Here is a 10888-nt window from a genome sequence, read left to right as displayed (position 1 = left end):
TGTTTATTACATAAAAATTCTATATTGTAGGGTAACTTCCTTTCTTTAAAATTCTCTTATGGGATAAAATGTTTCTTGGGAGGTTTTTGACAAGCCAAAGGACCAATGTAGAAATATTCTTTCTTTTGCTAAGATTCTCTACCTTCTGGTCTCTAACTCTTGGATGTATCTTTTTTTCCAGATTCTTTATTAATTATGAAGGATTAAGAGTTTACGGATTAAAGATGAAATCCTAAATACTTTTCTCCTGTAGATCCACCCAAATCTGGCAACTCCCTGTCCAATTAGATTTAATTCTCCATTCAGTCACGGGTGAAGAAGAGATTACCTCCCTGGGCAAGTACAGGTAGTCCTCGACTTACGACCACAATTGGCCCCAACTCTATGTTGTTAAGCAAGACATTTATTACATGGGTTTTGCTACGTTTTACGAGTTTTCTTGCTGTTGTTAAACAGAATCATTGCTGCTGTTAAGTTAGCAACACGATTGTTAAGGGAATCTGGATTCCCCATTCACTTTGCTTCTGAGAGGTTTGCGATCACATGACCCCAGGACACAGCAACCGTCGTAAATAGAATAGACTAGAACAGAACAGAATTCTTTATGTGATTGGACACATAAGGAATTTGTCTTTGGTGCAAATGCTCTGTGTACATAAAAAGACAAGATACGTTCATTAAGAATCATAAGCTACAACACTTAATGATAGTCATAGGGTACAAATAAGCAACCAGGAAACAATATTAATAAAAATTATAAGGATACAAGAAACAAAGTTACAGTCCAGCAGTCATAAGTGGGAGGAGATGGGTGATGGGAACGATGAGATGATTAATAGTAATAGTAGTGTAGACTTAGTAAATAGTTTCAACAGTGTTGAGGGAAATGCTCTATAGTGTCGTTTTGAGGGTAGCAAGTTGAAACAGTTTATGTCCAGGATGTGATGAAGAGATTCCCTCCCTGGGTAAGTCCTTGACATGTGACAACAATTGGGCCCCACAATAGCAGTAGACTTATATACCGCTTCATAGGCCTTTCAGGCCTCTCTAAGCGGTTTACAGAGAGTCAGCATATTGCCCCCAACAATCTGGGTCCTCATTTTACCCACCTCGGAAGGATGGAAGGCTGAGTCAACCCTGAGCCGGTGAGATTTGAACCGCTGAACTGCTGATCTAGCAGTAGCCTGCAGTGCTGCATTTAACCACTGCGCCACCTTGGCCCACGTTTATGTTGCTAAGCAAGACATAGGAACAAGTTGCCAAGCATCCCAATTTTGATCACGTGATCATTGGGGCTGCTTAAAACAGTCACATGTGTGAAAAATGGGTCCTAAGTCACTTGTTTCAGCGCCGGGTCACCAAACAAACTGTTGTAAGTCGAGGACTACCTGTATCAGGGATCATCCTGGTTTATTTTTACACAAGGCGTGAAAAATTTGATTCTTAATGCTGGACTACAAGTCAGAAACCCAGATTGGTTATAACTTGAATCAGTTGGGCTCAGCTCTTTTTTTCTTGACCCAACTTCCCTCTTACTTAAAAGATCCCTGGTTGTCCCTTGACTCCCGTTTTCTGGGTTCACACACGACACACGAACCCCACTAAATCCGGATCTCAGCCTAGGTTCACTCGAGGGGGCAAGTTAAGGAAGGATGGGGGGGAATCCAGAGCGCCGTGGGGAAACATCCGCCCCAACACGCATCCTTCCCAACTCTCGCTTAGCCTGGCGCCCCCCACCCTCCCGCGCCAAACCCGTGTACGGGCTCCGACGCGCGTGGGAACGCGCAGACCCGAGTTTCCTTGCGGGCGCCAGCTCCTTCCAAAGCACGGCGTCCCTTTGGAAAGCAGGTCTGCCGAAAGGAAAAAAAAAGACAAAGGGAACAAAGCGCTCTGCGGCAGCCCGTCCACATTCCTCGGGAAGGAAGGAGGCGTCTGGCTGGCTGGCTGGGGGGCAGGCGGACAAGGCAAGGCAAGCTAGGCAAGGCAGCTCCCTTTGCCCGCTGACCCCCGCCTCGCTTCTTCCTTTCGCCCGGGTTGCCCCCTTCGCCGTCCCGGGCTGCTGAAGCCAAAACACGGCCTCTCTCTCTCTCTCTCTCTCCCCTCAGCGACACCCCGAAGGACCTTTCCTCCCCTCAGAGCACGGGACGGTTCACCTGGCCGCGAGCGAGGGACGCCTTTGTGCCTGCGCGTCCTCGAAAGTAGTTCCGGCCAGGCGCGCGCGCGCGCGCCGAGTCTCCACATCAACGCTTTCCGTGTGTGGAAAAGTGGAAGGAAGGGAGGAAGGGAGGGAGGGGGGGGGCAAAAGAAGTCCCTCCGGAATGCGGCAGGGGCGGCTCCTGGCGCGTCCTCGGGAGGAGAAGGAGGAGGAGGAATACGGAGGGAGTGGCGGCGGTGTGAAGAGGCCGGAGCCTCTCTCGCCTGGGAGGGAGGGAGGGAGGGGGAGCCTGTGGATGCGGCTGAGGGAAGAAGAGGAGGAGGAGAAGGAGGAGGAGAAGAAGGCGGCGGCAGGGAGGAGGAGAAGGAAGGAGGGAGGGAAGGAGGAGGAGGAGGAGGGCGCCTGCCTGAGCGAGCCCGGGAGCGGAGCCAGGGCGGAGACGGAATGCGCCCCTGCGCCGCCCGGGGTTCCCAGCCGGCTGAGGGGGAAGCGGCTCCCTGAGGAGGAAAGCAGGAGCGAAGGGAGGAAGCGAGGCGGAGGGGCAGTCACGGCTGCAAGAGGAGGAGGAGGAGGAGGAGGCGACGATGGAGGGCCGGGGCCGCCTCCCCTGCCCTCGCCGGGCTCCCTCAGCCGCCTGGTAGAGCCGCGCCGTCTCGGCCCTCCGCGGAAGCATGAGCGGGCAGCCGAGGAGCCGCCGCCGCCGTCGCCGCCGCCCTCGGCCGCCGACGGCTCCTGAGTCTCCGCCACCGCCGCCGCGCCGGTGAGAGCCGGCCGAGCGAGGGAAGAAGATGGGCGCCGTCCTGCGGAGCCTCCTGGTCTGCGGGTTGTGCGCCTTGGCGAGAGGTGAGAGGCGGGCGGGAAAGGCGAGGCTTGCGGGCTGCGGGACCTCCCGAGCGGGGAGAGAGAGAGACACGCACACAAAAGACCCCGGCCGAGCCCGGGAATTGCGGGGTAATTCCTGGCCGTGGGGATCTCGCGCTCGGCGGGTTCACTTTCTCGGGGCTTCCCCCCCCCCCGCTTCTCTTCCCTTCTACCCGCCCCGCAGGTTCCCCTTCCCCGCCTTATTTTTCCTCGCAAAGTTGGCGGGGTCGCCTCCCGGAGGACGGATTCCCCGGAGCCAGAAGTGGGGAGCTCTTGGAGGTGCAACCCGGAGAAACCCTAGCAAAAAAAAAACACCCCAAAACAAACCCTCCACGCAGGATTCTCCCTCCGTGTGGAATTGGGGAAGGTTTGCTCTTGACTCTCTCTTTCCAGATTTAGTCCCCAAAAGTGTTTTTCCACGGGAAAACAACGTGGGGGAAAACGGTGCCTCTTTGCTTTTTGCCAAGCACAACAAGCTGAGATCTCTCTCTTTTTTTTGTATACAGGTGTTCCTCGACTTACAATGGTTCATTTAGTGACCGTTTAAAAACCATTCGTTTAGTGACCGGGAAAAAGTGACTTTGCAAACATTTTTCCACGCTTGGGGACCCGTTGCTTGCATTGTCAACATTTGAAAGCTTGGCAGCTTGACTCGTATTTTTGATGGTTGCGGTGTCCCGTCCCCCCGTCCCCTTTCATGATGAGCACATTCTTTTTGCAATCAGTTTTTTATTTTATTTTATTTTATAGTGTATAAAAATTCCATCTTCAATTGAACAGTGTGTTGTCTGGGTACAAATCATTTTAGGAAGTAATACTCAAAATGTTTGCAACACAGTGACGCTTGTTGATCAGAAAGGTCGACAGTTTGGCGGTTTGAATCCCTAGCACTGCGTAACGGAGTGAGCTCCTGTTACTTGTCCCAGCTTCTGCCAACCTAGCAGTTCGAAAGCACGTAAAAAATGCAAGTAGAAAAATAGGAACCACCTTGGGTGGGAAGGTAACAGCGTTCCGTGCGCCTTAGGCGTTCGAGTCATGCCGGCCACATGACCACGGAGACGTCTTCGGACAGTGCTGGATCTTCAGCTTTGAAACAGATTAGCACCACCCCTAGAGTCAGGAACGACTAGCACATATGTGCGAGGTAAACCTTTACCTTATACTAAGACCAATAATAGTCATACTATTTGTTTAACCAATTTAACACATCTTCATTGAATTTGCTGACAATGGTTAATGGTTTTGACTGGTTTAACAACTGCAGTGGTTTGCTTAAACAACCACAGCAAGAAAGGTCGTAAAAATGGAGCAAATTCACTGAACAAACATTTCACTTAGCAACAGAAATTTTGGGCTCGGTTGTGGTCATAAGTCGAGGACTACCTGTACAATGTTTCAAATCATCCGAGTTGCAGCCTGATTTTGTTTTGGACAAGGGGAGAAAAAGGGCTCCTGTGACTCTTAAGAGAAAAAAACATATTAAGTTTTAGGGGCCTGGCTAGTCCTTCCACACTGATGCAAAAGTAGTTTGCATGTTTCTTAATCAAAATATGCTTAGTACTTTTATCAGCATCACACAGTTTTTTGCATTAGTTCTTAGTGGCAAGCATCATATGCTTAAAGTAGTTTTAACTTTCTTATGCTATAATGGGAGGAAAATAACACAGCTGCTTTTTCTGTAAGGACCTGTATCATTCTTGAAAAAAAATCTCCTTCCAGGGATGTTTTCTGGTGGTGGTTTTAGATGAACTTTCAGAGGTTGAACTAAGTTGGAGGGAGTCCCAGAAAATCAGTAATAATGGGGAAAATATGTTTCTATTCTAGGAATATTTGTCAGATAAGCTGTTTTCCTCTAGAAATCATGCACATGCCTAAATTCATAGTGGAGTATCAAATTTTCCACTTAAAGATAAAATATGTTTGCATGAACTTTTTTTCCTGCATAAAATCTATTTGTGCTGTGTTTTCTGTAAATAATCAGATTAAGGAGCACCATTTTGCCATTTATGAGGAAAGCAAGGTAGTCCATGTTGCATTTTATTTTCCCTATGTTGATGCCAAAAATGGAATTTTGAACAATCATCAATAACTTTCCATTTGAGATTTCATTGTAATTAATGGATATGGGGTAAAAGAAGCATTCCCTTTTGGAAAAAGAAAATAGAAGTGGGCTCTTGTTCAGGACTTATTGCAAAGGGCACAGCTGTCCAAAAGCAAGTTGGCATCTTGTTTGTGGACCCAATTAAAAATTAATAGCAGTGGAGGCAACAAATGGGAGAAGTAGATGATCACCCTAGTGGACGATTATTTAAATATGAGCCAATAGTGTGCGGCGGTAGCCAAAAAAGCTTAATACAATCCTTGGTTGCATAAACAGAGGCATAGAATCAAAATCATGTGAAGTATTAATACCTCTCTCTAAAACCTTAGTAAGACCACACCTGAAATACTGCATTCAGTTTTGGTTACCATATTACAAAAAAGATGTTGAGACTTTGGAAAAAGCAAAGAAGAGCAATTTAGGTGATTAAATGCCTGGAGACTAAAACATATGAAGAATGGTTGCAGGAATTGGGTTTAGCTAGTCTAGAGAAGAGAAGGACTAGAAAGAACACGATAGCAATATTCCAGTACTTGAGGGGCTGCCACAAAGGGGGGTGGGGTGTCAACTTATTTTCCAAAGTGCCATAAGGCAAGGCATTTGTTTGAGATGCAGAAGGAATTACTATCCGTATTTCTTCAGAGATCAGGCTCCCAACCTATTGAGCACCAGGGAAAGAGGTTTTTCCACAGACTGGAGGGGGCATGGTTTCATGTGCTTGTTTGCGCATGCAGCGGCCCGGTGCCAGTCCACAGATCGGGGGTTGGGGACCCCTGATTTAGGATACAACCAAATGGCCATATTAAAATATCCATGAACTGGCAGGAAAGTGCTAAAGCCTACTACGTCTTAGGGATGAAACCAAAAAAAGGGAGCTGACCTTCCTGTTTTAATGCAAAACAAGGTCAAGAAAATGGCCCATGGTTTTCTTAGGCATCATCTTTCCTCTTATTACATGTTTCCTGCATCAAGCATCCCACTTAACAACTCTGGGCTCGGAAGTGCTGCGTACCTGTGACCTCGCAGCCAAGCTATTTCTCAGCAGGGCTCTAGTGCTTTTCTAAAAGAGTGTTAAACCTCTGCTAAACCTTCTCCCATTTGTTGTCATGAGGTCTAACTTTCTTGGTGTTACTTTCCCACCGTCTCTTGCATTCTTTTTGGCAGAAGCCGTGGAAACCCTGTATGGATATGATGGTGACAGGACCACCCATAGACAGCTGACAGAGCCATAATTTGGACGGTTTAAATCAATTTTCCATGCAGCACAAAATTAGCACTATCTCAATACCCATCTCTTACCATATAGATTTAGCCTCTTTCAAAGGAGTATTCAGTTTGTGTTCACAAGAAACCCATGGCGGTCCTATAAGCATCATGGAAAGATGGAAAGAATCAGTCAGACTTTACTCAGACAATGCCCAATTTAAGCTCTGTGCCCACAGCTTAAAATGTGCAAGAGAAACTCTGCAGACCTCATCCCTGACTGTGTTAATGAAGCATGTTAGGTCATGTCCATAGCAAAATAAAAACAACTTAGTCCATAGACAAAACATTGTTTGGGACACATAACAATGGCTTGAAGCTGCCTCAGCTGTCAGACTTGAGATGAAGATAAGGTCATGATATCAAATTTGAAAAAAAAAAAAGTGATGTGTTTGCTGTTTAGCTCTGTGCCTGCAGAGTTGTGTTCTGTTGTCTTAGGTTGGAACTGGCTGTGGGCTAAGGAAGAAGAAGAGTTGGATTGTGATTGTGAAATGTTCCATTTTGTATGCCTTTGAAAGAATAATGACAAAGCTTGGCCCTGTAGATCAATGAAAATGTTTTCTTTAATGGGCGGCTCCTCTGATGTGGTTCAGAGCTTTGGCATTAAAGTCAAATAAATACAATATATATTTGGTTCTCAAGGATGGAGAGCCATTACCTCCCCCCCCCCCCCCAATAGGATACACATGAAGTGTCAGCCTTCTCCATGCAATTTGTTGTCTCTGTGTGTGTGTGTGTGTTTTGCACAGGTATTTGGCTTCTTCACTGGTCTGGAGTTAAAGGGAAAAGACTGCTGTGATGCTTCTTGACACAGCATGGGAAAAGGTTGGGTACTCAGCATGCATTCACACATGCTCTGAAGGACCTTTTCCCTGAAATGCTGCACAGGAGTTGTTTTTATTGCCTGGTTGGTGTATTACAGTGGTGGGTTTCCAATTTTTTTGCTATCAGTTCGCTTGCGTGCAACATTTCTGTGCATGTGCAGAAGCGTCTGGGTGGGTGGGTGGGTGGAGTCTCCCGCTGCTACTACTACCGGTTTGCCTGATCCGGGCAACCCACCTCTGGTGTATTAATTCACAAGCAACGGTATAGCAGAGGGGCTACAGTACAATATTTTTGTTAGACTGGCGAGACCTGGTTTCAGTTTTCCACTGGATAAATGTGAACCAGCAATTTAGTGTGCCATCTGTATGGGGTATGTTCAGCCTGGTTAGGAGAGGGTTCCTGATTCAAGCATTATGTTCACTCTGTTCCATATCTGGAGGGATTTACTTAACAGAATAACAGTTGGAAGGGGCCTTGGAGGTCTTCTAGTCCAACTCCCTGATCAAGCAGGAAACCTTTACCATTTCAGACAAATGGTTGTCCAGTCTCTTCTTAAAAATTTCCGGTGTTGGAGCATTCACAACTTCTGGAGGCAAGCCCACTGGTTGATTTTTCTCACTGTCAGGAAATTTCTCCTTTTTTCTAGGTTGATTCTCTCCTTCATTAGTTTCCACCCATTGCTTCTTGTCCTACCCTGAGGTGCTTTGGAGAATAGCCTGACTCCCTTTACTCTGTGGCAACCCTTGAGATATTGGAAGAGTGCTATCATGTCTCCCCTAATCCTTCTTTTCATTAAACTAGACAGACCCAGTTCCAGCAAAAGTAAATCTGATAAGCTCATCAGATTTCAGTGTGTCTTATTCAAAGCATCATTCATTATATTTCTTGTAAATTTTGGAAGACTTAATTTGTTTGGGTGTGGTAGCAAAAACAGTTGGGCCGAGAGACTAACAAATCTATTGTTGAGGCATTTGATGACATGGACTTTGTTTGGGGAAAATGCTGTTTCTGAGTTCTCAAGAAAAGTTGCTTGTTATAAATACTAGCTCTTAATGGGGTTATTCATATGGAAGCAGGCAAATGTTGTACTTGAAGTTGTGTGGACTTCAACTCCTAGAGCCGAGGTGGCGCAGTGGTTAGGGTGCAGTACTGAAGGCCACTACAGCTGACTGTTATCTGCAGTTCAGCGGTTCTAATCTCACAGGCTCAAGGTTAACTCAGCCTTCCATCCTTCCGAGGTAGGTGAAATGAGGACCCAGACTGTGGGGGCGATATGCTGACTCTGTAAACCGCTTAGAGAGGGCTGAAAGCCCTATGAAGCGGTATATAAGTCTAACTGCTATTGCTATTGCTAATTCCCCACCCAGCATTTTTCATGGTGGTTGTTAAATGAATCATGTGGTTGTTAAGCAAACTGTGATTGTTAAATGAACCCATTCTTCCACATAGACATTTTTTTTTTGCTGGAAACTGGCAAAAATATTATAAACCAGCAATGCTCAACCTGAAATGCTCAAGTAATTTCTTCCTAATAACTCACATCTAATAAGATCAGAACCTTGATTTTTTAATGTATTTATTAAAACAAGTTACACTTTTCTTTTCCATTCCTCCAAATGCTGTTTCTTCCATAAGTCAAGGGTTGTACCTGCTTATGAAACTTAAGGGTAAACCCATAAAATTGAATTTCCTCAAACATCTCTTGCTTTCATGGTGGTATTGCGTTCCATTTTTGATGATCTTTTCATATGTGAAATTTACATACAAACCAATCGTTTGAGACAAGAGCCTGGTTTTTATTTTGATCACTTTTGGACTAGACTTCAATCTGCAGACTTGACAACAAATTACATAGAGAAGGGAAAATAAGAGCAATAAATCTGAGTTTTCCAGTTTTCCTTCGGAGAGTGATAGAAATAGGGCAAACTATAGGAAATGTTTTGCTGAATATTTGGGATAACACTCGTGTAACCTAAAGTCTTTCAGTAATCTTGCTTATATTCTTTAGATTGCTGTAAGAGCAGATTTTCTCAAGCTATTTTTCTCAACATATATTGTTGAAATTTAAAAAAAAAAGGACTGATATTGAAAATCTGGCCTTGACAGTATTGATCTCAGAAAGATTGGATCTGACTTGTCCGTAACTTGAATGCTAGGGGTTCTTTGGAATAACAACCCACCACCGTTTTGTATGTAGAACAAATGAATTGAAACGTTTTGGAAAGTTCTAAAACGTCCCCAAAATGTTCTGCTTTCATATTACATGATTTGTATTTGGGAGCATCACATTGACTTATGCTGCATAAGCTAAAATGTTCTCCAGGCAGGGAGTTCTTGATGGTCTCTGAGCTTGGTTGTTTGCTTGCAGATGTTTCGTTACCCAATTTGGTAACAGCACCACTCAGAGTGAGTGTGGGATTTGCTGCCTGTTTTCAAATGCCGAGTCATTTGTCCTTCCATACCTTGGTGGAGGTATAGTTGTGGTGTTTCCTTGATTAGAGTGTTATTATCTGCCTGATTGTTTGGTGTTGATCCCTCCTTATCTGGGTATTGGTAGCTGGAAGGCATGCTTTGAGTTTGTTTTTTGTTTTTTTTGTTCCCTTCCAAGTTTGTTTAATTGACTCTTTTGACTTGTAGCTGTATAGTTTATCTCTATCTACTTTATTTGCCTGAATGCTGAGCTTTCAGGAATCCCTTAACTGTTCTTTTATGGATTTAGCTTGCTCTAGGGTACTGAGAGTGTACTGATAATGGCTGTCTGTGTTGTGAAATTAAGGAGTTTTCTTTGGGTCTTCTGGCTTCTAAGTTGGCATTCATGGATGTGCTCTCTAGTCTTCTGCTTGTCTTATTTTACATAGGTAGACCTGGATATCTTTGAGACAGCCTGCTCCCAGTGGCTCTCCAGCCACCCACTTAGACCAGGAAGAGCAAGATTGTTCAGGATTCTCTCTCGCACCCACCCCCAGAAGTGGGTGGAAATGTCTGTGCGTCGTATGGAGCGAATATTGCATCACAAACTGTGAAGTGTATTACCTCAGGGGTCCGCAACGATGAACTAGTTCTGGTCTTTTTTGTGAATAGCAGCCAGGCCGCGGCGGCAGGGTCCTTTTACCAGAACCCCGCCTCGTCTGTCTTTTCTGCAGTGCAGGAGTCAAAAGGCAGAGCTGACACATGAGAGGACACCTATCTGGTCCTCTCAGGATCCACCTGATTTTTTATTTATTTTTTCCTCCTCTAAACCTAGGTGTGTCTTGTGCTCAAGTGCATCTTACAGTGTGAAAAATACGGTAATCTACCAGATTCTGGGAAACGGGCTTTCTTGATTGTTAGAGCAGCATTCCCCAAAGCATCAAACCCAGCTGTTTTCATAGGCCTTGGAGATGATCTTAGTCCTCTTGTGTAAGAATATATGTGCATATGAGTTTATGGCTCCTCAGCATTAGAATAGTTTATTATTGTTAGTTATTTTAATCTTCTTTTTACATAGTAAATTGCTTGGTATTGATGATTTAAATGGCATATAACTTAATATACTATAAATATTACTCCCAGTGGCTCAAGGAAACACTCATATCTAGGTGATTAAGTAATGCAAAAGCCATACAAAAAAAGATTGTCATTTGGGCCACAGATAAGAGACATAGGAAGCATATGTGAGATAGAGTCGTGGATGATGTATTTGA

At 45.0% G+C, this 10888-nt stretch overlaps 1 protein-coding gene across 2 annotated transcripts in view; it reads left to right on the top strand.

The window, feature by feature from the left end:
- The first annotated feature begins 2546 nt into the window (after positions 1–2546).
- Positions 2547–10888, top strand: part of LRP6 (LDL receptor related protein 6) — an 87695-nt gene continuing 79353 nt past the window's right edge. For both annotated transcript variants that reach the window (XM_087722244.1, XM_087722243.1), the window contains exon 1: positions 2547–2998. In XM_087722244.1, coding sequence (XP_087578370.1) covers positions 2944–2998 — 55 coding nt within the window. In that variant the 5' untranslated portion in view covers positions 2547–2943. The remainder of the gene's footprint in view (positions 2999–10888) is intronic.

Source organism: Thamnophis sirtalis, unplaced genomic scaffold (assembly GCF_051295495.1).
Source record: "Thamnophis sirtalis isolate CommonGarterSnake01/CBP01778 unplaced genomic scaffold, rThaSir2_p1.2 scaffold_9, whole genome shotgun sequence".
In the NCBI taxonomy this organism is placed as follows: domain Eukaryota; kingdom Metazoa; phylum Chordata; class Lepidosauria; order Squamata; family Natricidae; genus Thamnophis; species Thamnophis sirtalis.
This window is presented reverse-complemented; position numbering and strand designations above follow the sequence as displayed.